We start from the raw sequence: 27951 nt of genomic DNA on the forward strand, positions 1-27951 counted from the left end.
GTTTATTAAATATGTAAAACAGAGTTATGAGCAGTATTAATCAAATTTGTTTGTTTTGCATGAAATGGTTAGTGAGACAAAGTCTTTCAAGTCTGAAACGGGATGGAGAAGTATCAGACAAAGTAAATTAATTCAAATCTTAGTTTTATTCTGCATCTCTAAATCTATATAAAGCTCTTCAGCCAACAGTCTGTAGCTATTAGAAATGAGAAAATTAAATCTCATCCTGAAGAACATGAAAGCAACTACACTGAAAGCAGACAGTCTGCACCTGCTTGCAGCAGGTCTTAAATTAGATATTTAGTTATCTATACTTAAAATAGTATGTATTCAGATACAGTTTCAAACTTCTATAAATGTGAACCCACACTAAGTCTAGCTGCTCTTCACGATGAAGCCGTGGGGCAGTGCTACTTGTCCTTCTCCAAGCAGCAGGCACTGCAGCACACCACGATGCCACCATAAATCCTGCTGCAACAGCTATTAAATAAAGCCTGCAAGATCATTTTGCCAGTGTTGAGGTATTTCAGAGGCTGCAGACTCCACCACCAGCAGCCACAAAATATCAGTGGACGTATTCCCCTGCTTCTGTCCGAACTGAAGGCAGACTTTCCCTGCAGAAACACAGGGTGCTCCTCAAATGAAGGGTAATATCAATAAGTATGTTAATAACAAAAAGAAACTGAAGCATGTGACTAAATTCTTTAAAGGCACTACACGCTTTCTGTGCTTAAACTAAGATTTGGCAAAAAACCTTTGTTTTACTGATTCTCTTGAGTTACATGGAGAATAGTAAGTTTTATAGAAAGTACTGTCTTCATACAGCATCCATGATGCAGCAGAGTTATTTTTTTCCCCTCTTTAAAAAAACCCAAGAGCACATTTTCCCCTCTAAGACAGAAGGAAAGATAATTGACAGTGCCTCAGAAAGCATGCAAGTATTAATGATGAAGAACGTAAATGGTTTCCATTTTCACATTCAAAAACAAGTACCTGCAAATTAATGCTAAAAGCAACTGCCCTATAAAGCAGCCATGTTTCCATGCCAACTGATCACAGAAATACATGTAATTCAAAGAAAAATGAATAACCTACAAAACAATAAAGGAAAAAAGGAAAAAAAAAAAAAGCAGTAGTGCTGGAAATCAAGATCCTGACCAAACCCAACTATTTTACAAGAATAGCAAAGAACACAACAAAGGACGCAATTTAAAGAAGTGAATTGTATCCAGCTAATGGCACTTCATCATTACAATACTTCTAAAAGCTGTCACTCTCTAGTCAACAAGAAAAACAGGATACAGAACACCTCTATTAAGAAGGAGGGAACACTCACACAATACTAGCAATTCCTATGGAGGTTTCACAGTTGGTAGACAGGAAAGCAGGAGTTGCTGTTCGCTGCACATCTTTCATTAGGATTTTATTTTCTCTCTTTACCCAAGAAGGCCTTGCTTTGTTCCTTATTCCCACTGAGCTGAACTGGGGTTCTGCAATCAGTCAGCAGAGCTGCTTGCACTGTTAGGTAGTCTGCTATTTTGAGTGTTAGTTGCAAAATCAAGAGCATTGGGAATGCGCAGATAGGTATTTGCACAGAAGCTGCTCACACAATGATGTGCACGTATGTACCTGATGTAATTAAGATTTTGTATGTGAGCAACTACAGCTTCACAGAATCACAGGGGTTGGAAGAGACCTCCAGAGATCATCAGGTCCAACCCTCAGCCAAACAGGTCACACAGGTTGGTGTCCAGACGGGGCTGGAATCTCTCCAGAGAAGGAGACTCCACAACCCCTGGGCAGCCTGTCCCAGGGCTCCCTCACCCTCACTGGGGAAAAGTTCTTCCCCATGTTGGTGTGGAACTTCCTGTGCTCCAACTTGCAGCCACTGCCCCTTGTCCTGTCCCCACAGACACTGAAAAGGGGCTGCCCATTTCCCCTTGTGTCCCACACTTGAGATATTTATCCACATTAATAAGATCCCCTCTCAGTCTTCTCAAGACTGAACAGCCCTAGTTCATTCAGCCTTTCCTCACAGGGGAGATCACAGAATCACAAGGTTGGAAAAGACCTTTGAAGATCATCAAGTCCAACCATTCCCATCCTGTGCTAAACCATATCCCTAAGTACCTGATAAAAAGCAAAAAAGTTACAAGTTCATACATAAAATTATGGCATATATGGCCCACAAAATGTATGAATTTGTATGTGAAAAATGCAGAATTATTTTAAGCAAGGAAGCTTAGAGATACACAATAGAGTAGAATGCTATAGATCTAAATATAGCTAGTTCCACAGTACTGGCATTTACATGCAATAAAACCATCAGTTTGAATATTTATTCTTTAAAGCCCAGAGAAATAAATAACCTCCAACTAAAAGGTCCATAAAGCCTGTGTTCTAAATGAATACAAACTGATGACAGAACAATAAATTTCTGCTTCTTAATGTGTCTTGATAAAATAAAGTAAGCAACAGTGCTTTTCTTCCTATTCACGTCTTGAAAAACGTATTAAAAGTCATTAGAGGTTTAATACGGATGAAAAATTATTGTTACAGAACTGGAAGTTGGAAACCCAACCACTAATGCATTCTAGTGCACTTGAATTTTACTGGTTTTGCTGCACTTTGCACGAAGAGAGAACAGAAATGACAAGTAACAATCCTTGTAGCAGCCCAACTGGTGCCATGTCGACGTGAACATACAGGTTACATGACAACAGCCCCACACGCTGCATGGAAAAGCAGGTAAAAGGCTGAGGTAAAATGTGCTTTAGGTTCATTTTCAACCTTCAGTCCGTGTAGGGATCTCAGGGACATCAGTGGATGAAAGGGAATCGTTATCTGGCCACAAAACAGCCTATACAGAGAACACAAAAGCTCACAGAATCATTAATGTTGGGAAAGACCTCCAAGATCATCTAGTGCACCCCTCTGCCTACCACCTGTATCATTGACTAAACCGTGTCCCCAAGTACCTCATCCAACCTTAATGATTCTATGAAGTGGCAGAGCCCTGGGACAGGCTGCCCAGAGAGGCTGTGGAGTCTCCTTCTCTGGAGACACTCAAACCCCACCTGGATGCGTTCCTGTGTGACCTACTCCAGGTGATCCTGGCCTGGCAGGTCCCTTCCAGCCCTGATCATTCTGTGATTCTGGGAAAGGTTTCACCAGACATTTCTTCCTCCATCAATTCAGAATTCACAAAAAAATTTGAATTTTCAGATGCGACAGTTGCTTCCTGCCCGTTTAAACAAGCACTGATAATAAACCCCATGCAATTTTTAGGAAAGACTTTGCCATTTAAATGTTAAAAAAAATATAATTTCTACCATAAAAGGCCTAAGCTTAAAACATCTGAAGTCACTAAAATGCCTTTTAAATAAGAACAGTGTTTATACCACAGCCCAAGAAAATTGTAAACATCTAGCATTTCTGAAATTCTCTGTTTCTGACTACCTTTCCCCAGACTTTACCTAAGGTTGGCCACAGCTAACTGACCTTGAATTACCATGAGTTTTGTAAGAGCTGAAAAATGGTAAACTCATCTGAGTGGAGAGGCCACTATTTCTGCCAAGTTCTTCATGGGTAAACTACTACTCTGAGGCAGTACAAACTACATTCCTCTTTGGGATCCTTAAAAAAGAAACAACTCTACACGTGTGCTTATGATACACTGAATATTCCTAGCTGATCAAACTAGAGATGCAAAGTTATACACTTCACAATCATTTTTGCAGTAGGTAAAATGTTTTGCAACCCTGAAAGGACAAGGATAGAAATTCTGAGAGGGAAAAAATGTATTTTAATAATTTAATATTTAATAAACTCCCATCAATATTGTAATATTACAAAAATTAACCCTACTCAAAACAGCAGCAGCAGCAACTGAAGGCTGTCAGCCAGCCACAGAACAGCCAGCACCAGCACTCCCAGCTCCACGCTCTCCTTAACAATTGATTCCTGCTATGTTTTGGAAGGACCAGGGGTGGCAGAGCAGAGTAAGATGGAAGGTCAGTTCAGCTTCTCAGGCCGTCACCTCTTTTCCTCTATTGTCAGAGACTCCACTGTTCTACAAACACCTTTGAAAGCTTTTGAAAGTTAGTTTTGTACTAGCTACATGGTTTCAATACCGCGTGTGAAATCATCCATAGAGCACATCAATTTTTCATACAGCAAGATCCTAAATGGTAACAGAGCAGAGGACTATGTTATTTAAATACAAACAGGAAAACAATAATGAAATGATATAAAATAAAAGAATAAATAATTGTCAACAGAGCAACAACTGCAAGGGCAAACTGCAACAATTCCATGTTCAGCAGCACTTGTCCCATAGCCTTGGCCAGCACAGTGTGTTTATATAAATGAAAGAATGTTGTCCTGAACTTGCCCATTATCCCACAGAAAAGGTATTGTGGGAATGTTAACTTTCACCTGGCTGACTTCCAGATGCAGGCAGGAAAAAAAACGCCCTTTTAAAATTTTAGCCAACTGAAAATACTTCACATTTTTCACATTTTCCAATTATTCCAACTTCTGTATAAACTAGCACAGGCCTTGAACTAAATCCATATGAAATGGACATAAAGAGATGATGTACTACTCTGAAAAAGAATGAATCAAGGGGCGTCACATCCAAACCAAACAGCCAGTTATCATATTTCACAAACCTCGACAGCCTCTGAGAAAGCCAGCACATTTCTAGAATAGCAGAGATGTTTGCAGTGTCCCCAAGAGCACTTACTGGACAATGGCAAGTAGGAACTAAAAAAAGCCATGATTTCAGCAGCACTGCCCGATGCTGTGATGCAGACCTGGCACCCTGTGGTGAAGAAGCCGTTTGAGGTCTGCACTCTGTCACAGGATTAACAAGAGAGAAACGAGCGCATCTCCTTCTGCATCTGATGCCTGAAACTGCAACACAGAAGAGTCACACAGCGACTGCACGGACTGGAGAAGCCCCCAGAACAAAACGAGCAAAAAATCCCCTTTCTGTTTCAAGCAGAAGGCGGTTTTCTTGCTCTTTTCCATCTGGCACTTCAAGGAGCTGTCTTTACTTAACAGTCGACTTGAAGTTTTTAATAGGCACACAACGTGCAAACTCAAACTGAAAGAAATTATCCCTTGCTTCTCCTCTTGCAAAGTTCAACTGTTAGGTAAAAATAGCTGGCAATCACGTCTCTGCTCCCAGCCTCCCTATCTCAGCAGGCACAAGAGTGCTCAGCGCCAGCGTAACATCCCTGTGTCTCAGTGCACGGCACACGGAGCTGCAGCCTCGTCGCTGCCCAGCGTTCTGCTGGGTTGTCTGCCTGTCTGTCCTGTCAGGCTAACTGGTGAAATACAACTTCCCCATTCAAATAGACAGAAGGCATATATTTATTTATTTATTTTTTTGCTGTTTAAAGAGGAAGAGCTTAAATGGTGGAAAGTCCATTTTAAAAGCGAAGAGGAAAGCTAGCCCTTCCATCACTGCAGAGTGTTTTGGACAGGGCTGTGTTAGTCAAACCACAGGCTGCCTTTTTATTAAGTGCATTTACCTTCATTCAGTTCACAGCTGAAAGCACACTGCCTCTCAAACAATTTCCCTGTGATAAAACAAGACACAGGCAAGAACTACTAAGTAGCTGCTCTGAGCGCCACTAACAGCCGCATCTTACTCTAATTCAGGGCCATTTCCAGCAGACCCCAAGTGCTTTCCCAGGGAACCTCTCCACCACCACAGAAGAACAAAGTGAATTATCACAGGTGGCTCCAGAGGCAACTCACAAGACTAAGACCACCAGGACCATCCAGGCCATCCCACTGCCACTCAGGACATTTGCTAGCTCTGCTCCCTTCTCTCAGTTCCAACTCTCCTGCCACTAATTAGACCAAATTTGCCCTGAATGTCAGCTACACTTCACTTCAGTTCTTACCTAGATTTTTAGTTATGAGAAACAAACAAAACCAAATAAACAAAACAACAAGAGACAAAAAAAGGACTCTGAGAAGGTAATTAACTTCAAGAACACTTATTTCCTCAGATAGGTTCTTCAGCATGGTTCCTTTCAGAGGGGTACAACTCACACACACACAAAACCCCCTGTATTAACACTCAAGAGTGCTTGTTAACTAGAAAACAAATGCTGTATATATAGTCACTGCAAAGTACCACATTTTGATTTGGTTTTTGCAAATTCCTAAATATCTTATTAGAAATGCACAGTAAGTCTAGTTTGCACTTAAACAAGAGTTGAAACAAGCCTGCACTAGAGCTTAACTAACCTGATTTAAAATTGTACTTAATGAAATGTGACCAGTTCCCAGGTATCGTCTGGCTTGTTCCTGGACTGCTTTCACTGTGTGCTTCTGAGACCAAAGAACTCTTAGATATGTAACAGGCAAGGTTATTTACTATTTATAAAAAAAAATCACTGATTAATATTCTTTTTTGCAATTAGTCTTCTAAAATGAAAACTGGTTTTAACTAATTCTCTTTGAAAATCTGAAGAGACAATCAGATTATTTTTGGAGAACCCTTTTTTCCTGCACAAAAATAATCCCCTCCTGCCAATAAATCTTAAGGGCATTTCAGTAGTTGCTAGAATTGGGTAAACCTCACTTTGAAAAAAAATCATCATTTTGACAAGACAGTATCCCCAGGACAGTCAACCCCCCCCAACTTTATTTTCAATTTCTTGTGGGTTTTTTTTCCCCCTCCTTTGAGTCTTTGTGGGTATTTTCTATTTAAGTATTTATTAACAGATTTTAGTGCTTAATGTAATTTTTTTAAAAACAAAGGCACAAAGCTCAGAAAAATCACTATCACTATTTAACAGGCTTAAGAACAAGTCCAGAGGGAAGATGCTAACAAACTTATGAAAACAAATGTAAAACCATAATATTCACAGTACTTCAGATTCTAACTTACCAACTCAGTGCAATATATGCTTTTGTGCTTTATTCACAGGACTAAGAGAACAAGATTCACTATTCTGCAGAGTCCCCATAATCCTAGTTCTTTCAACTGAGCGACAGAACTTCTTCCTCAACTGCAGGTCCTGAGTCAAAGCAATCTCTGGACAAAATTTTAACAAAGGGATCATCCTGTAATAACTTGGGCTTTGGATGTAGGATGCAGCCAGGATCCTGCAGACTTGTAAGCCTACTCCAATTCCCCTGGATAACTGGACACTGAGTAACTCCACATCCTGCAGGATCAAGATCTGCTAGGAAAAGTTGTGCCTGCAGCTTACAGTTCTCCAAATTCCCACTCAAAACCCTTTTCTATTGCTTGCTCTAAGGAGGCAGTTTTCACTGCTGAATACATAATGCTAGATTTAAATTTTAGATGGCTGCAGGGTAGTCATGAGATAAATACCAAGTGTATTTGTATGCCTCTGTATTTACAGTAAGAAGGAAAGTCATCTGGATTCAGGGATTCAAGACGTTAAACCTTGTGAACAAAGACATGGTAAGAGAAAGCCCTGAACGGAGAGGGCTGCCAAATACAACCACCACACACAACCAAACCCGAAAGGCAATGGATTGCGAAACCCTTTCAAAACTATACAATACTATGGGAATTAAGTAAACTTAAAACTCCCCTGCAATACCCTCGTCATAGCTAATTTGTGATTTCCTGTACGCTCAGTACTAACAGTACAATGGAGCCTCTATTGTGAGCCTCCTCCCACAAGCTTTTAAAAAATGCAAGACATTCTTTTTATCTAGACTGGCGTGGCTAAAACACATCCAGCTCTGCACAGATAAAAGGTTATTTTCTTAGATGTTGCTTTTGGCTCGTAAAAATAATAATAAAAATTAAAAAAAAATTCTGCTGTCTGGTTGTGGAGAGTTCAAAGTTCACCAAGGAGCGGTGCTTTGGTGGCTGAACTGCTGACCACGAGTCTCAACCAGAGCAGATGCAGGAAGCCGCTTTAGTTTTAGGATAACAAGAAAAGATTCCACATTAAGGACTATCTGCAAATTCAACACAATTCAAATAGGCTTTGACATGCTGCAGGGGCTGAAAGATCAACAAGAATTTGACAGAACCAAGGAATGAAATGACTGCAGTTTTAACTACAAATCTCAACTGAAGGTGAAGATAGTAAGTCCTTTAGGTGCAAGCAACTGGCTTATGGAGGTACTGAAAATTGATATTCCATTTTTTTTTTAATCTGGAAGGATCCTGAAAGCCAACATAAACCAGCCCAAATGAACAAGGCTTCCCACACAAAAAGCCAGGAGCAGAAATGAAAGACGCCAATTCTGACACAAGGCCCCCTAGGGAAGGAGCACAACTAGCAGAGACAGACTTGGTGAGGTTGCAAAACCAAACCTGAAATGCTGCAGTGGCTTTGGTCAGTATCTTAATGACTGGTCTTCATCAAGAAATAGTATATTGAGATAAAGACTTCACTAGCCAGTTCCAGTCAGCATGGGAACGAATGCATACAACACCGAATGACTGAAGATCACTTCTCAGCAATGCTGATTGTACAAAGGGGAAAATCAACAACATGAGAAAGGCTGTGATACACATTAACACTCTTCAGTGAAGCACCAGACACATATTAAGATGGTTGGTAGACCACAAATGCGAAAACGCTCATTATCTGGTTGAAAATAAACAGTTTAACATATCTGGCACTACACATTAAAGAGAAAAAAAATATTTAAATATCAGTTTAAGAGTTTGGAGACTGGCTTGTGGTTATCTCTGCTGAACACTTTTGTCCTGCATGACTCTGCAAAGATTAAAGCTACACACTCAGCAAGAGACAAGCTGGCTGCAACCATCTAATGAAATTTGACTCATCTGGGAATTGTGATGAAGTGCTCCACACCACTGTTTCTGCTAAGCCATACATTTCCTTTACAGGACTGAGCGTGCTATGATGCAAATACGCAAGAAGAAACAGTAATTTTGGACAGTCTGGCTTAAAATAGAGGGCTAATTCTGAAAATCCATACTCAGGTAAAACTGCCACAGAAGCCAACAGAAATTCTGCAGTGATAAAGATACTGGGATCTGCATGGATGGCAGAGACATTCCTGTCTGTCAGCCCCTAGCAGCACATCTCGCTGACTATCAGTATGACTAAGGGCTGCACTCCCGCCCTGCAAATCCTCCTGCCCATCAGCCCCATCTGTCTGGAGAGCACACATCTCAGTGTAGCTGCCTTCTGGCTCATTCTCCCAACTTCTGACTCACACAGGGGCTACGATGACATTCTGCAGAGCGAAAAAAAATAAATGCATGTGCAGTAGATGGTGATGAAAACACCCTGCAGTGCTGTGTCCCTCACAGCATTCTCCTGAGCTCTGACTCGCCAGAGAGTGTGATGCAGGAGAGCACGCTGGCTGTTCCTCTGCTCAGCCAGATATGGGGCTGTATGGCACATGGCAGGAGTGCCATATGCCACCATGGCACATGGCAGGAGTGCCATATTCCTATGGCACCATAGGAAAGGAATACGGTTCAATAGGAATGCAGCAGGGAGAGCCTTGGGGAGCTAGATTTGCCATTCCTGTTGTCATCATGCAGCAGACATGGGCTAATTCTTATTGATCGTGTTTGGAGGGTGGGAGAGAGTGACAATGCCCCACATGGCAGCAGCAATAGATCTCTACTGCCAGAAAGTGGGACCACTCTCCTTTCTGCCCCTGGAACTCAGCTTTCCTAAAGCACTACCTGCCTTACCTGTGTTTAGACTCTGCTCTGACTGTCCAGTGTGGATGAGAGCCTACATACCTTTCGAACAAGGCCAGACACACATTTAGGTCAACATGCCTAACACCAGGCTCCCCGTTGTTGTTTCCCCAATTACAGCCATTTCTTGCTCCTGAGGGTCACGTGGCACCGAAGCACAGAAGGTGTCAGCAGCACTGCTTGCTCTGAAAGGCAGCAGAAGTTACGCTCTTGTCATGTTCCCCATCACAGCGTGAGAATTAATTGCAACACTTCCAGCATACCCTGCTGGGACAGACCTCTCACTGCTCTTATCTCAGGGAGTGCCCAGTCTGACAGCGTGAGATGGAATGCATAGAAAAATACTGGGGCTGCTCAGGAAGACCGTTAGTGCACAGCCAGCAAGAAGAAATTGGGACTGCAGAGAGGAATTTGGAATCATGGCTCAAGTCAATGAGGAAGCATTTCTCAGCTGCCTTCCTTTTTTTTTTTGAGAGTTCTCATCTGAGCTCCCCTAAGAAGGCTGAAAGGAGAGGAGGGGTAACATAGCAAGTCCTGGCGTAGGTACAACAGAGTCAGAATGCGTGAACAACTTTCACTGCAGACTTATGTAACTTTGCTGGTGGTGACACAACTCACTGACAGCCAGTTGGGCATGGACAAGGAACATCCACTGACCTGTAAATACCACTATTAAAATACCTAATGTAAAGCAAAATTATATAATCACATTACTGCGTATTTCAGTACTGGAGCTACAAAGCTTTCATGTGCAACAGAAACAAAAAGCTTTCTATTATAAAAAAACCCCCTCAACTTTCAACTGCTCTGAATAATTGAACCCAGCCCTGAGGCAGCTTTTGCTGCCTTCTATAGCAAATCCCTTCTGGCTGACTACCCCACCAGGTATACCAGTAAGGAAGCTCCTCCAAATGTCCCTTGAAAAAGGCAGGTATAAAGAGAGATGAAAGTCACCCAAAATAAGTATCAAAACAACACATGCTACAGCATTAGCAATATTCAGTTCAAAGAAAAAAAAAAATTCAAGCTACGTCAATTTTTGATTATGTTGATTAGACACAAACTGGCTAATTAGCAAATGGAATAATAACATAGGAAACATTACATGTTTGAGATGAAATGACAAAGGTGTTTCATAAAAGACAAGTTAATTTATAATCACCTTCAGAAATTAAATTCTTGCTCTGCTATAGCAAATATAAACACACTGTCTTTTGTGCATCAAAAATAATTAACCTATTAATCTAATACAGAGAAATTTTTCAGGCAAGGGTTGGGTTGTTGGGGTTTTTTTGAGTAAATTCTTTTTATTGCTTGTTTTTTTAAAAAATATTACCTTGTGAGGGGTTTGGTTTGGTTTGAAGGTGCTGCTGCTGCAGTGCCCACAGAAGCAGAGGCCTCGGCTCAGGCAAGCATCCCTCTGCCAGCAAAGGGAGCAGCGCTGCCAGCTCCCGCCTGGGCCCTGGTGCTGGCAGCAGCAGAGCCCGGGGCTGCAGCTGAGACACGCTGTGCTCCAGATACTCTCTGTCCCCAACGTGGCTGCACACAGCAGCTACGAGGCAGCACAGCTTAGATGAGCTCAGGGATTTTCTCATATTCCTGGAGGAACCAGGCAGGTCTCCAGTCAGGTTCAGAAACAATTTGAAGTTTTCCACTCGTATCAACCCATCATTCCACAGCTGAGTATTAAAGGTTGGGGGCCCCACAAGCACCAAAAAATAAGTCTAATCCAGGGATGTTGGAGCTCTATGATCTTTGGGGTCTCTTCCAACCCATACCATTCTATGATTCTATGACTACTCACAGCACCCTTTCTCACACCACAAACCAGCTTAGGCCCCTTCTCCACACCACCACTGCACGTGGTCATCATACATCAGGTTCCAGCCAGCACCTCGATGCTGCCAGATCCCCAAAACGCTTCTGAGCACATTAATCACGGGGAGATGGACTGAGGATTACTGTGCATGGAAAAGATCCTGCTGGAATCGCAGCTGAGATCCTAAAACACTCACAACTGGAAGCGCTGCTGCAGTTCTCCCAGAAGAATACTGCTGAGGGAGCGGAGGGTTGTATTTCAGCAGGAAATGTTAGTTTTAGACTCATCTGTAATGCATGCTTGCTATCTTTTCCTGATCAATACATACACTAAAATGAATCATCATCTTTGCTCTCAAGGCAGTAGGGGAGAAAGAGAACGCCTGTCTTCCCAACTGTAAATCCATTGCTATGCTGTCTGGGAGCGAGAAAGCACGTGTAGCAGAGGAACTAAGGCTAAAGGGCTGCGTACTACAACTTTTATCCTCACCTTAAATTTTAGGACACGTATTAAAAGTGTAACTCCATCTCCACACTCTCACTAAATAAATAATTATGGGGCCAGAAGGTTAGGGAGCCTCAGAAGAGGCTGCTATGCTGCTATACTGCCAAATGCTATGGGATTTGAAAAGCTTGACACATGCTGGGGAGTATCACCTCATCAATGCTCCCAGCTGCTTTGGGAGGCGAAAACCTAAATATTACTCTTAAAGGCAGGTCTCCAACACATACGTAGCCAACCTCAGCAGATAAGTTTCACAGAACACAGTTGTTACAACTGCAGGGTAGGTAAGGAAAGACAAAGCGGCAACAAGCAGCTGTAGTCCAAAATATTTGCCTGCTTTTCAGTAACTGTTCTATTTCACATCAGCATATTAAATATCACATTGCTTCTCTGCACCATTACTTAAAAGAAGTTTAAATGTGCTTTTTTCCATACACTTATTGCTGTCCAAATTATTTGCTTGGAAAATAAGTGGGGGGTTTTTAGGGTTTTTTTTGTTTTGTTTTAATTTTGTTTCACTCTCACAGTATTCACTTGAACATGTACTTTGGACAATGTCAACTTTCTCTCCAAAAAGGCATACCTAGCCTAGTCACCGATCCACAGTAGGTGTTCCTATTTGATAAGGTTGACTTTATGTTTCAAAATGTTGGCAAGTGTGCTGCTGTACGATAACACTTCACTGCAGCCAACTCAATCCTAATCGCTCGGATTACACTTTGGGGTAAGTGCTGTGCCCGCTCTGTTTACATTGTAAATAAGACAATAACTCTTAGAAACAGGGAGATTAGTAAATTGCAGCATCAGGCATTTCTAACAAAGGGCAGATGCTATTTATCTTTATCATACAGCACGGCAAATCAAGAGCTAACCAAACTGACAAACGTAAGGGCACTTATAATCTGTTTTGTCACACTATCAGGAATGCTACACGATGATAAAGTATCATGGTGTATACAGTATTTATGATGAGAAGCTTTTTACACATAGTATACAGACTGCTCAGAAGCTGCACGCTCCAGCTACTCCTTAACTACGTATGACAACACTGAACTGAAACGTTCACAGAGGTGACTGTAGTAGTTTCATTTCAGAATAGTAGTTTCATTGACTAAACGCTCCTACCAAGCACGTTACAGCAATTATCAGGATTTTTATTGTATTTGCCAATTCAGGAATGGAGTCATGCAGCACTTGATGGAGAAATACTGGATCTGAATAACCGGGATTGGGGCGGGAGGGGACACACAACAGACTGGGGGACGGGTGTGCTTACAGAAGAACAGATAACACACCACTGGCTCTGCACCAGTTTATGCCCTCGATGATATTAAGCACAGAGAAACTCCATTCACATCACAGAATAATGAATTATTTTACAGTAACAATGACAAAACCAAGGGAACTGTTTAAGTCCCCATTTCTCTCCTCTGTTTATTCATCGCAGCCACCCCATAACCAACTACTTCTTGGAAAGCTGTGGCAGGCTGGGGGATGTTTGTTAGGGGCAGGTTGGTTTCATTTTGGTTTGAAATACACCACTGAATTACAAGCAGGCAAAATATTTTGTCCCTATCTTACCCTCTGCATGGCCGACACAACAGTAAATCAAAAAGGCTATTATTTGTCAAACATTATGGAATCCCAGTATTGAAATCGTGTTGCCTTTGGGGGTCAATAAAGAGCAACGTTATAAAATATACTAAAGTTAGCAGTTTGGGCTGCTAATTTTACATGCCAGCTTCACCAACCCACAGCTAAAAATAGATAAACCAGATAAGAACACAGAACAAAGAGATGCACTGGACAATTATTTTTCTACTAGCATAATCTACTTTACAGTGAAGGAGCATTTTAACCCTTTTTATTTAAAAATCTTTATAAAGTGTTGCTCAATGCAATTTCAGCTGATATTACCTAAATACAGATTTTATTTTTCTTCATGCTTTCTTGCTCCCTTCCTTAGTGGGATACAATAATGAGGTTTAAAATATTTTAATAAGGGCAATGGGCTACTTGCCAAGGGGCTCAAATGCTAAATAAGAATATTTACATCTTCTGAGACCGGGGAGAAAGGGAGGTACACTTGAAACACGTACACGTATTGCAAGTATTCTGGTTAATTTTAATTCACTGGGACAAAAACACACATTTGCTTCAGTTTATTAGGCCTCATTATTCCCAATGAGGCCAAAGGGATGATTATCTTTAGCTGCTCTATCACGGCCTAAAAGCAAACATTCCTCCTGATAAGGACAACAGTTATTAAAGTGTAAGGCGACCTTAAATTGCTTAATTTAAGTTACAACAGGTGAAATCTTGAAACCTACCGATGGTAACAGTGTTTTCAACCACTATTCTACCCCGATCGGTACTGCGAGCGAAACCCTGACTTTGGGTTTTATTTTTTTTAAAGAGGAAAACAAAGCAGCACAGCAGACCAACTCCTACCCACAGGGAAGAGGCTTATTCTCTGCTCTGTAGCCTTCCTTTGGTATCAATTGCTTACGAAAGGCCAGCGTTTATAAAATGAAACCTACGTTCTGTCTCCCTATGTCTGTGGAAAGAACTAAAAAGAATAAATCACCTTCAGATGAACAGGGTAATTTACGCCGAGCGATTCTGGAGGCATATCTGTAACATCACCCCGTGCCTGTTATTCACGTTACCTTCAAAACCCAGCAGCAACCCATGAACGCGTTTGGTAGCCCACGTTTAAAAGAAGGAAAAGAGAAATTCAAATCCACGGGGAAGAGCCTTACCTCTCAGATACATAACCCCTCCGCAGGTTTAGCCAAATCATTTCAACTGCCAGGCCCCAAGCACTTTTTTTACAGCCATAAAACGCCGCTTTTAAAACTTCCTGTTTATTGAAATATTAGCAGGGTTGTTTTTTTTCCTCCCCCCCCTCCATGGCCCTTCACCAGCGTTTCCCGGCAGTTAATGGCCAGGGCACCGCTCAAGCCAAGAGCCAACGGGACAGGGCCGGGGCGGGAGGGGGTGGACGGAGGGAGGGGGGGAATCCCACCCCAAATCAACGCGCTGGAGGCAGCTCGGGACTTTTTTTCGCGAGGATGGTTGTACCCGCAGCCGAGTCCCAGTCCCCCCGCCACCCCGCCACCCCCCCCCCCCCCCGCCTGCGCCTCCCCCGCCTCCCCGCAATTAATCCTGGTTTCTATCTGTTATCATTGTTATTCAACTCCCCCGGCTTCCTCCGGCAGCTCCCCAGGCAAAGTTGCGCCGGCGCTGCGGCCGTCAGGGGAGCCCCCGCTCCCCCGCCGGAGAGCGGAGGGAGGGTGGGGAAGGGAGGGGAAGGGAGGGAGGGTGGGTGGGTGGCGGGGTGTTTGCGCGGAGGGGCCGGGAGCGGCGGTGACGGGCACACAAAGCGCGGCGGCGGCGGGGGCCGATGGTTCACACACACACACACACACACACAGAGACACACACAGACACACCGAGGCGCGCACCCCCCCCCGGCCCCCCACCGCCGCGACCAGGCCGGCGCGACGCGACGCGAGGCGAGATCGTTACCTAGAGGCAAGCCCTTGTTTAACAAGTGAGAACTTCCCATTGAAACGCTGCGTCCGCGCCCGCCGCGGGGAGGAGGCCGGCCCGGGGAGCAGCACCGCCGCTCCGCGACGGCGAGGCTGCCGATAAAAACACAAGCCGCCGCGGCATATGGCGGCTACTCCGTGGGCGCCCCTGAAGTGAGGCGCCTCGGCGCGCCCCCGCGGCGCATGCCCGCCCGCCCGCGCGTCCCCGCCGCGCGCACGCGCGCCGCCCTCCAGCGGGGCGGGGCGGGGTGGGGTGGGGTGGGGGACGGCGACGACGACGGGGACGGGAATGGAAGGGCGGGGGGGTGGAGGGGGGGGGAGCGGCCGCTGCTGCTGCTGCCGCCGCGGCGGCGGGCGGGGCTTCCGCACCGCCCTCTACTCACCCACCTCCCCCCCCCCCGCCCCGGCTCGATCTCCTGGTTCTAGGCAGGCACCGGAGATAGAAAGAGAGTGGGGCGGGTGGAAGAGGGCCTGGAGCCTGAAGGCTGGTTTGTGGCGCCAGAAGCGTGCGCCCCAACCTTGGGCTGCTTCTAGGGGCGAATGCAGCCGCTGCTTCCTTTGGTTGGGTTTAAACTTCAACGAAGTTAACGCCAGCTACGTCTGAGGGCCTCCCTGGCATCCCCAAATAATCAGTGCTTCTAGCGTTTCATTATGTTTTGTGATTCGGCTAAGACTTTACTCCTTTATAAACTAACAGATTCTAAAAGAACCCCAAACACTCTTAATTCTGCTCCTAGTGAACGTGAGCTGACCTTGCGTGTCCCAGCCTATAGCTCACGTCTTCGCACAGGGATCCCCAGGATCCACACTCCTGGAAAGCCCCACAGACACGAAGCTGGTTCTGCAGGGTCAATACCATCCTGCAGCACAAAATTAATCACCCTTGGGTTCAGTGAGCCGCACCATCCTGCGCGGGGATGCCATCAAACAGCAAAGCATCAGCCCAGCGCGGGGTCCCGCCTCAGAAGAGGCTACTGGAGCCACGGGCGCCTTTGAGGGGGTAAAGAAAGGCCAGGTCTCAATACAGGCGAAAACCAGCAGTGGAACATAAGAGGAACCGAGACTAGTATTTGGGTCAAAACCCCGGTGTCACCGCCACAGTCCAAACGCCGGCGACCCCGTTTTCCCCGCTCCCTGCCACCACACCGGGATCCCCCCTCCCCCCCCCAAAACCCGCCATTCGCCTCCCCGCCGAAGGGGCGGTGGCGGCGGCGGACGAAAACCAAAGTCAACGCGGCACCCCCGCGGCCGGCTGGGTCAGCTGACAGCGGCCCCGCCCCGGCCGGATGAGGGAGGCGGGGGTGAGGGTGGCGGAGGGCCGAGCGCCGCCATGGTCCCCCGCGCCACCGCCTTTTCCCCGCGTTCCTGCTCTCCTCAGCCTCGGGACCTCCGGTTCCAGCCATCTGAGAAACTTTCACAGCCGCCCCGCTTCTCCCTCATCCGCGGCCGGGAAGCGGAGTCGCGGCGGGGAGCAGACCAGGGTGTTCGCTCGTTCCGTCCCGTCCCGCCCTCACCCCACAGACGAGCCCGACGAGGGAAACACACGCCCCACGCACCAACCCCCCTCACCCCCCATCCTTTTTCGCGTTTTCCAGAAATAAAACGCTTGTTTTCTGTCAGCGGTTACGCTACAACCCGCCCCACAGCCCGCGCTGCCGCCGCAGCCCCCTCAGGGCGGCCAGGGGACGCGACGCCCCCTCAGATAACGACATGGCGGGGGTGTGGGGGGGGGGCGGACACGGGCCACAGACGCGCGACAGGTCAGCCGCTGCGCTCAGGGCGTTAGCGCCCTTTTCTGGGCTGAGCGGTAAACCTGGGCCGGAATCTCCTTAAACTGAGGGCAACGGCAAAGCTCTCTTACCGACTTCGAGGCGAGGGGAAGCGGGCCACCAAGGCGGGCCGAGGTGCAGGGTCCGGCCGGCCCAGGGGAGCTTGGGGTGCCCTCGCTGAGGGGGAGCGAGCTCGGCGTACATCTGCCCGCGCCTCGGCGAACATCTGCCCGCGCCGCCGCCTCTGCTCCCAGCGCCAAGTTTCAGTACCTCCTCTCAACGCGATTTTTTAATCGGTTTGCGGGACGATCTGAGGATTAATTCTGCTGACTGCACCGCTCAGCTCCGGGGCCGGCCTCTTAAAACCGGCCTGAGGAGGAGGAGGAGGGGGGTTGACACAAGGATTTTGGAGCTGGTTTGGGTTCTGCAGCGTTGGTCTGCAATCCTCACGGTACCCGCAGTGATGGGTTATGTTAGAGGTACCGAAGGTACACAGTTACCAGGAGTCCCAAGCGACATTCACTGGCAATCCACTCTGATGAGCCACACGCCTGATCCTAGGAGCGCCTCACCTGTTCTGCGCTTCTACCTGCAGAGGTTGTAGCTTTGCCAGAGGTTTATTTGGTTGGCTGGCTCAGTTTTTTGAGAGGGGACTATTTTAATGCAAAGATTATAAAGGGTGGGGTTCAGCCTTCAAATTGCATTTCAGGATTCCACTCATGGCACCAGTAAAGATTTTCACTGATAGGCGACTTGGCTCTAGCTCCTTGATTCCTTGCTCTTCTCCCCCCATTCCCCGGGTGATGTCCACCTCACTGGGTTACCAGCAGGATTGGGAGGTAACTCCCAGGACAGGTTTCTCCAGACTTCCATTTCTCCTGCGTTCATGGGAAAGCCTTTTGTGGCTGAGCATAGGTGTCTCAGACACCCCTCAAACAACAGAGTGTCTCTAGATTCTCGCTGTGCTTCGCTAGGGCAGCATCTAGCCAAGGGCCTCATGTGGGGTTTGTATAAATAAACAAATTTGGTTTTAATCACTTTAAAGTGGTTAACCACTTTATTGCCATTTATATATGTTAGCAAATATAAAAATATATACATATCAAAGCTGTAAGAAGAAAATAATGATTTTTTTTTTTGGCTCTGCTTAAGTTGCCATGTGGCAAAGTATCAGCAGAAATGAGCATTAGGGGTAGACCACACTTAAATCACAAGTGCAGTATATGTGAATACCAATAGGGATATGAAAGTATTTCCATGAAAAGAGAATGGAGCAAAGTGAAAATTCAGAAATTAAATTAGAGTTCAGTTTCTTTTTTTTTACTTTTTTGTTTTTTTAAGAGAAACATAAACAGATAACAGGCAATGAGACCATTTCCTCCCTGGGGTTACATGACTGGGCAAATGTTTAGTTCTAAACTGGAACTGCTGCTTCGAGGAGGGAGGGGAGTGTGGTACAAAATATTATGACAAGGGGAGTGCTCTAAGTGAGGATAAGTTGGCATGATGAACAGATGGAGTATTCAATAACAGGAGGTTATTAATACTGCAGTTTGGTATTCTCTACACTACTTCATGAAGGGATTCATATGCTTGCTCTTTTTCCTTTCTGATTGTAGGCAGACCTAATACATGAGTATGTGCACTGTAGGTAATGCTGGACTGACTTCCCTCCTGCTGCACACGTGCACACACATACATCCCAAATCCATGTTTCCTGGGAAAGCATCAAGGGCTGGATCCTCGGCTGATTGTAACTGGACCAACCGTGTTCCTTTCAGCAGCGGAAGGCTGATTTGCACCTGCTGAAGGAGAGAGGTTATCTGACCCCAGGCGAAAGGTCTCTCCTCCCTGCTTTTTGACAGCTGCCACCAGGCACCTGCTCTGGAGAATAAACTAGGAAGGCTCTCAGGATGGAAAAGAAAATGAAGTAACAGAGGAGCAACTGAAGTCTTCCTGCGGATCACAATGCAATGTTGTTTCTGTTTAAGAAAATCAAGCTCCTTGTACGCACAGGGTCCAGTCCTCCTCCCCTACATGGCTTTCTGTGGCCTAGTTTTAGGCTAGACATGAGGAAATCCAGGAGCAGAGCAGCTGACTCCCACCAAACCTTCCCCACCCCATCCATTTGACTTCCTAGGTTCTCCAGCTTGCCTCTGGATCACCAGTCGGTCACCTTTACATCTTTTAGACTGGAGCTTGTACAGCTACAGTGCAAGTGAATCTTCCACAAAACCCGATGATCCCCCTCCTCTTATCACATTTCAGCACTGCTGTCACTGTGAGGTGGTTGGGTTGGTTTTTTTTAACAGTAATGTTACACAGCTGAGTGTCTTCTGTGTTTTGCACTAAGGATTACGGCATTTTTCAAAGCCCCTAAACTGTTTCTTCACTTCTTAAGAGTCAGCTGGAGGAGCACATGTGTTGAAGAGTAAATACACGGTTTTAAATGTATCTATTAACAGCCATATGTATAATTTGAGTACAAGTTTTATTCCCCTCAGAACAGCTAATCATAAGGGCATGACCTTGGGCTTTCACAAATTAGATACATTAGGGCACAATATCTCTAACAGATGTGACTTTGAAGATCCTGAAAGAGGAAGTTTCCTATCATGTAAGTGGTGGGCCAAGATACATGCTGATTGCTCTCTCTAAAGTGAATAAATAGCTCTGACAATATTCTTACATCTAGATACTGAGATTGTGCAGTTACAGCTTTTCTTTAGTTTGTCATAGCTGTTCCTGCTGGCCCTTTCTGCATCTTTTTGCTTCATTATCACACGTCATTCACTGTATGAGTTTTCAAAGCCATCGTTTAGAAGCTTTATGCTTTTTTTAATCAAAATGTAAGATTATGTTTCAATGGGATATCTTAATTTTTGTCAACAGCAAAGCTTGCAGATGCTATTAGGGGATCCTAAAGGGATTTATGTCAGAAGAAAAGAATGGTAGGATAAAGCAGGCGCAACACTTAAACTTTATCCTAAAAATAGATCTTTAAAATGCGTCATCAAAATAAGTCAATTCCATTTATTTAAGATCTGGAAAGAAAACTTTGTTTGGATTTAAATACTTCCTTAATTCTTTTGCTCAGATCCTGAAGGGCATTTGTTTATAAAAGACAGGCACACAGATCAGCCTACTTTCATTTTGCAATTGCATATTTTAATTACAGCTGTTTGGGGTTTTTTTTTAGGTATAACTTCCCCTGTGTGATACTTCCTGCTATCAGAAGTTAATGATTTCTGGTTGATGTGAAAGAGAAAGGCCACTTTGGAGAAACATTTTTAGCAGGTTCTGAGGGGAAAATGGAAAAAAGAATAATTGACAAAAGGGAAACGCTTCATCTTTTAAGAAATGGTGGCCATGGCAAGCATGAAATAGAGGACCTTCATTTACTGTAAAAAAGGAGGTTTGCTGAAGGATCACAGCCATAGATTAAAGTTCCACTCAATGAACAAGAAGTTCAGCTGTGTCAAACATTCAAAGTCATTTTTGAAATGCCAAATGTGCACTGCTCCTTTCTGGAAATGGCTCTGCTAGCTCTATGCTGGAAATACCAGCCGCACCAAAGTGAAACGGCTCGCAGTGTGCTGAGCGAGTGGAGGGACAAATTCCCTTCAAACCAGCGAACACAAAAACCCTCTCCTCTGATGTGATGAGTGTCTCCTCTGTGTGTTAAGTGACTAAGGGATTCTTCTTCTTGATCTCGCCATCTTCACACAAGTGCTAAAAACACAAGAACCAGGGTGGAATGAAATCCTCTGCATTTTCTGGTTACCGGGAAATGAGAGGCAGTCGTTTTCCATCTCGTCAGGAGGAGTTAACAGGCCATTCCCAGGAAGGTCTGTGTGCTGGCTGAAGAGGAGAAGAAGATTGAGACGAACAGCAGAAGAAACCTATCGAGAACCATTAGTGGATGTCAGCCATTGTCCATCTGTTCACAGTGGAATAAATCCAGACCTGAAGGAGCAACTGCAACCTGCCCCATATGGCTCGCTCCCTCCTGCGCTGGCAGGGCCGCTGTGGGGATTTGACATTGGATGAGGTAAAGGAGAAGCCATGCAATCTGTGTGCCTGGGAAGGAACAGCCAATTAACGTTGAGAGAACAGAAAGTGGGTTAGTAACCCAGGGGAAGGTTTTCTCCTTCTCACCTGTCAGAAATCTTGGAGCTCATTCAAACTGGGGACGTTGCAGAGTTACTGTGCTGAGCTCCTCCTGAACAAAGTCCTACAAAATTTAACTTTAGCTGCTAACAGAATGAGGGGGGCTGTGGATAGCCCCTCAGCTGAAGAGTGGTCCAGCTGTCTCCCAAGGTGTTAAAGAAGGCGTTTGGAATGTATTACACTAAAAATTCCATTAAAGATTATAATGCAGTATACTTTCAACATAATGAACCAGCGCAATAACAGCCTGCATTTACTTTTATAGAACTGGATTGTAGCAAGTTACTTTTGAGCAGTAATTTACTTCTCAAGTTTTAAGTCAATCTGGGCCAGAAAAGCAAAAAGTATGATTTTTTTTTAGGTGACTAAGGGCAGTAGGCTGTGACCTATACAGAATAGTTATGATGTGATTTTCTCTCTAAAATGATAATGAAAAATAGATACTCTTTCTGATGCTGCATTCTGTATGCAAAAAAACAGATACCCATTAAAGCCAACGGAAGGGATCAAAAACCTGCAAGTTTGTAACAGGCTGTTTGGTGGTGCAATTTCACAGGTAATGCCGGGAATAATTAAGCCTCCAGGGGCCTAAGCAGAACCAGTGGATGTCCTGAGTGAACTTGCTGTTGTGGGTATGTCTTCAGTCTGAGGACAATCTGCTGAGAAACCAAATGGATGGAGAAAATCCAACTCAGACGTGATGCACAGGAGGTACATTCGCCTCCATGGATTCAAGGGCAGGCCACTGTCTACTCCAAGAAGAAAGGAGATGCTGGAGGCTTGATCTCTGCTGTAGATCTGAAGTCACAAGCAGTTCAGATTTGCTAGTGTAACTCCATGAAGGCATTATCACCTCGGAAGTGGGATTAATTATTTTGTGCCTGGCATCAGGCTAAAAGCAGCAGTAGGAAAAGCAGCAGTAGGGGCATCTCTAGGAGGTGCTGTACCTTCACACCAGTTTGGACTGGCAGTAAATTGCCCAACAATTTACAAACTGCACTGACAAACATCATTCATTCACTAGGTGGCATAGAGAACATCATGCTTCCTTGTTTGAAACATGTACCATGACCCCAGCAACCCCCTCAAGAACAATAAAAAAGGACAAAAACAAAGCACCATCTCACTAAGGATTTACCTAGACTTTCCTCTCAAACCACAGGGCTTACAAAGCTGGAAAAGCATCAAGCCAGTAAAGGGTCATAGAATTATAGACTGGCATGGGTTGAAGGGACCCCAAGGACCACAGAGCTCCAACCCCCCTGCCACAGGCAGGGACACCAACCTCCAGGCCTGGAGCTACACAAGGTTACCCAGGGCCCCAGCCAACCTGGCCTTGAACACCCCCAGGGATGGGGCACCCACCCCCTCTCTGGGCAGCCTGTTCCAGCCCCTCACCACTTTCTCTGGAAAAAACTTCCCCCTAATATCTAATTTAACCCTTCCTTCCTTTAGCTTCACTCCATCCCCCTTGTCCTGCCAGTCTCTGCCCTTTAACAAGCTGATTCCCCTCCTGTTCCTCTGCTCCCTTCAGGGACTGGAAGGCTGCAATGAGGTCCCCCTGCAGCCCTTCAAAACCAAACAATGATTCTTATGTAGAAACGTCCATTTGCTGCCAAGGACCTTGAGTACAACCCCACAGTGGGATGACACATTTACGACACTGAAGTAAATTCTCTTATCAAATGTACTTGTGGTGATTACCAGTTATCAGTCTTGAATTTCCTCCTCTTCCCAACTTACCACAGCCTTTTTGTACCCTTGTTTAAATACTGCGCTACCAGCTCCCCATCGCCTAGCGCTGAGATAAGAGATGGTTCATTAGTGAGCAAAAAGTGACCTCTAGTGAATCATCACACCAGCTCCTCACGCACACAACGTCCTCCTGGCAGTGCCTGGCCTGTCACTGACTGATCATGTCCACGGACAATTAAAACGTCACCATGCTCTGCCGTAAGAGCAGTCAGCATCTGTTCACTCATCACTTCAGATACCCTCAGTGACTCACACTTTGCACAGCAGCTCTAACAAATGAAAGGGAACATTTATGCATGAAAAAAACCTGAACTCATTTGTCTGATCATAAAAATCTGCCTACAGGTAACTACTAAATAATTTAATGGAGTACAATCAAAAGTGTAAGCTCTAACTAGATTTTTTTTAACTTGTTCTAATTTCATTTTCAAAGTAGTGTATCCAGAAATTTGTAAACAAAATAGGAAAAATATCCTATTAATTATGTAAATGAAGAGCCCTTTGTATTCTAAGAAAACTGTATAATTATTTAAAAAAATTGTAAAATTAGAGTGGAGAAATAAAACAGCTGCCCCAGCATGGAGTCCCTCCCACGGGGTGCAGCCCCTCAGGACAACACTGCTACAGCATGGTCTCCCACAAAGTCACAAGTCCTGCCAGCAAACCTGCTCTGGCATGGGCTCCTCTCTCCACTGGGCCACAGGTCCTGCCAGGAGCCTGCTCCAGCATGGGCTTCCCATGGGTCACAGCATTCTTCAGGCATCCACCTGCTCCAGCGTGGGGTCCTCCACAGGCTGCAGGTGGAATCTCTGCTATTATCCTCCATGGGCTGCAGAGGGACAGCCTGTCTCACCATGGTCTTCTCCATGGGCTGCAGGGGAATCTCTGCTATCATCCTCCATGGGCTGCAGGTGGAACCTCTGCTATCATCCTCCATGGGCTGCAGAGGGACAGCCTGCCTCACCATGGTCTTCTCCATGGGGTGCAGGGGAATCTCTGCTCTGGTGCCTGGAGCACCTCCTGCCCCTCCTTCTGCACTGACCTGGCTGTCTGCAGAGCTGTTCTTCTCACATCTCACTTCTCTCTCTGGCTGCAGTCGCTCTTGGTATTTTGTAGGGGTTTTTTCCCCCTTTCCATAACTCTGTTATCACAGAGGTACCACCACTGTCGCATGGGCTCTGCCTTGACCAGCGTTGTGTCCATCTTGGAGCTGGCTGGGATTGGCTCTGTCAGACACGGGAGCAGCTTCAGGCAGCTTCTCACTGCAGCCCTGCACACCACCAAACCCTTGCACACCAGCAAACCCAACACACTAACAAACATTTTATAGGCAGCTATTTGGATTGTTTTTTCTTTTCCTAAAACCAAAATAAAGGCTCTGGTGCAACTTGTTTACTTTCCATTCTCAAGATTTAACACTCTATGGCTGAAAGTAAACTGTGAGTAGCCCTTATCCCTATGCAAGACTCTGAAGTTACATTCAGATCCTAAAGGACATGGGTTTGCGTGCCAGCTCAGAGAGCAAGATGGTAATTCTGTATATTGAAAACACTCCCTCTGTCCTGCTGTATAATGCACACAGAGAAGCAGACTGTTACCCTGGGTAAGGACTGCCTGATCACACTGCTTCACAGAACACACAATTTCACTGCAGAAGAGAATCGATTCAAGGAGCTGACAATCAGCACCAACAGATCTACTGCTACCTGAGTTTACTGCGAAACACCCCGACTTTCAGACCAAGGCAGGACTGTGTGCTGCAGTAAGAAGGCATTATTTAAAGAGTATTGGATAAACTTTCCAAAGGCCTTACCATATGGCATGATGAAAACGCCGCGGAGAGAACGCATCTCATGGAAACATTCACTAAACTGTTGTCTTTGGAACGGTTCAACTCCTCTACACAGGAAAACACTATCTGACAGAGATGTTTTGTTGAATTGGTATCACAGCACAGCACAACTGTGGTCCTACAAGTGTCTTTTGGGAACTCCATCATCTCACAATGGCCATTACTCTTGACAGCAGAATCACTGGTGCAATTATAAAGACAGTTACGGTTGTGCGGGGCAGGCGTTGGCAAGGCGGCTGGGTGATGCTTCTGCTGGACTTGTGATTCATGATGACACTGTGGGAAGCCCACGAAGAGTTCATCATGAGCTACAAACAAGAGGCACTGAGACAAATAAAAGAACTTCCTGGGATAGCTTTAAAAGGTAAATTTCCTAGAACAGAGTACTGAAGAGGAGAGGATTTGGAACATTATGTCAGCTTCTGAAACCGGTTGGGTTAATGCACCACGTTGCTTATCTTACTGTTTCCAGGTTCTTATAATTTATTTTGTCAAGGCAGTTATTTGGTCTCTTAACATATGCTGTCTTTTTTTATGAAGCAGGGTGTCTAATACTGGCTTTGTGTAATGAACTATTACTGGTCACTGCCTTGACAGGCCATTTAGGTCACAGGAAACACAGTAAGCAGTTAAAAATCTGCAACACTGATGCCATCAACAATTTTTAATACTCTTATTTTTATCACTTAACTCTAGGGAACATGTTAGGGTATGTCAAATGATTCCCCCTCCCCCCCCCCTTGCTGCAAATTCCCATGTTTATTTAGGCCTGTTTATTCCCATGGCCAGAATCAGCTGATCTAGAATCAGCTTTTATTAATTCACATTGCTGTATGTGTCTGAAAGAATGATCACACTCGGGCTTGTACATCACCTCAGGAAGAGTAAAGTTCAGCACACATACACAAAAAGGGAAATACTACCAAGCAAACAGATTGGGTTCTTAATTAAAACGATTCGATACGCCTTATGAACAGTACAAGTTGCATCACAGACGATGAAGTTACCTAAAGAAAAATGTATTTTAAATTAACTAGAGGAGGCTGGAGACAACTGAGCTGTAATAATAAGTAAATGTATATAGATAATGTATAAATAATTAATTTGCTTTTCCTGAAAGACCTGGAAACAAATGAGACGACTTTGCGTATCATTGTACCACGCTGGTCTCTGACTAAAGTGGCTTCTGAGACCCATGACCCAGAAAGGTTAAAGTTTGTGTCTTTCCCAGAGGCTGCACCTACATGATTAACATTACAGAGAAACCCACATCAGACAGAACTAGCACCAGAGAGGAATGAACAATAATTCATGTAGATAATAAACAGTCCAAGGAGAATAAAAACACCCTACCTTGGATCAACAGGAGTATTTTGAAAATTTTTTCCCTTTTAAGCACAAGTGTAACTTCTGCTAAATACCAAGCACTGAGAGAGAAGGGATGGGGTTATTTTTAATTCTTGAGGTTTTACAATTACAGCCAGAGTTAAGTGTTCTCAGTCTATTCCTGGTTCCTTCCTGACAAGAGACTTCCAATTGTGCTAAGATCTATGGATGTCTTGAGACGTAGACAGATGTCCGGGAGGCCATAGGCTGAGGTCATCAAACTCATCTCATTTGTGACCTAAGCCCAGTGTCTTGATTCTCTTAAGAAAAAAAAAAAACAGGGGGGAGGGGAAGACGGATGGAAAAGACACCAAGTAAACTGGTTGCTAATTTACCTAGAAAATTGTTCTAGTTAATTTTTAATCTAATAACACACGCAGATTTTAGTAACATATGGCCAACATGATGCACATTGAGAAGATGTACATTTGGTCATCTATCTTATGACTCCTCCCAGTGTAATTATTGGCAGGCAACTGCCTATTATTTCATGGACATCTAACCCACCAAGTTTTCGAGAAGTCATGTTTAAATCTCATTTCAAAAGCAGTTCCACTGCACTAAGTGGGGGAAGTTGCTTAAATTAATACGCCTTTGACGTAAAAATCTCTATTTATCAATGAACAGTTCAATTTCTCAGTTCTTGAAGCACCCAAAGAAAGAAGTGCCATGCTGATGCTGACATCATTTCTGCTGCTTAAGGGCAGACAAAACTGGGTCTCTCAGAGCTGCAGGCAAAGCACTACAATGGATAACAAATATTCCTTGTGTATACGGGATTGGAACCGCTGTCTCCATTGGGCACTGACTGGATGTTGTGGGCCACAGAATGGATTCAGAGGAGGGTGGGGGTTTTTATTGTGAGAATCAGTTCATGTGCACACATAGTACTCCAACAGCTAATTCTATAATCACTGCTACCTGCTCCCTGACCCCAGAGATGGCTTCTTGTTTAAAACAACCATCAAACCCCCCAAACACTCTAAAAACCCCACAAAGACATGTATGTACTCATTGCACGGGGGGGAGGGGGGTTGGGGGGGGTGTTCTATTTTTAAAATAAGCAAGGATACATTGATAGTGCATTTTCTGAATCATTTTCCCTTTAATGGCTGCAGGGTAGCCTAAATTTTTACATATAATCCGCCGTGGTGATCACCACTGTTTCTGTTCTGCTCTTTAAAAAGAAGAGAAAAGGAGAAAAAGGTTTTGTACAGGAGCATTAATAGTTCCACTTGCCCTGTGGCGAATGGGGAAAATATGTCAATGTGAATTATTGTACTGTCTCCATGGATCAAGATTTCTCTTAGTGCTTTCAAAATTCCACTAACAGAAACAATGGCTAAGAGCATTTGCTACTTAGCCTGCTACGCTGAAATCAAATGAGACCCTAGGATCAACTAATGCTAAAATATTATCTTCTATATTGATTACCCTCCCCC

The 27951-nt window shown here is 44.8% G+C and overlaps 1 protein-coding gene across 5 annotated transcripts in view; it reads right to left on the reverse strand.

Moving 5' to 3' along the window:
* CTBP1 (C-terminal binding protein 1) overlaps nucleotides 1-27951 on the reverse strand; it is a 235226-nt gene that overhangs the window by 47419 nt on the left and 159856 nt on the right. For 2 of the 5 annotated variants that reach the window (XM_084264158.1, XM_084264157.1), the window contains exon 1: nucleotides 15555-15714. The exons of 1 other annotated variant lie outside the window; for it this stretch is intronic. In XM_084264158.1, coding sequence (XP_084120284.1) covers nucleotides 15555-15594 — 40 coding nt within the window. In that variant the 5' untranslated portion in view covers nucleotides 15595-15714. Of the gene's footprint in view, nucleotides 1-1336; nucleotides 1463-15554; nucleotides 15715-27951 lie in introns of those variants that run through there. 2 more of the 5 variants (XM_084264160.1, XM_084264161.1) reach the window with 2 other exon arrangements.

This window comes from Gallinula chloropus (assembly GCF_964237585.1).
Source record: "Gallinula chloropus genome assembly, chromosome: 4".
NCBI lineage: Eukaryota > Metazoa > Chordata > Aves > Gruiformes > Rallidae > Gallinula > Gallinula chloropus.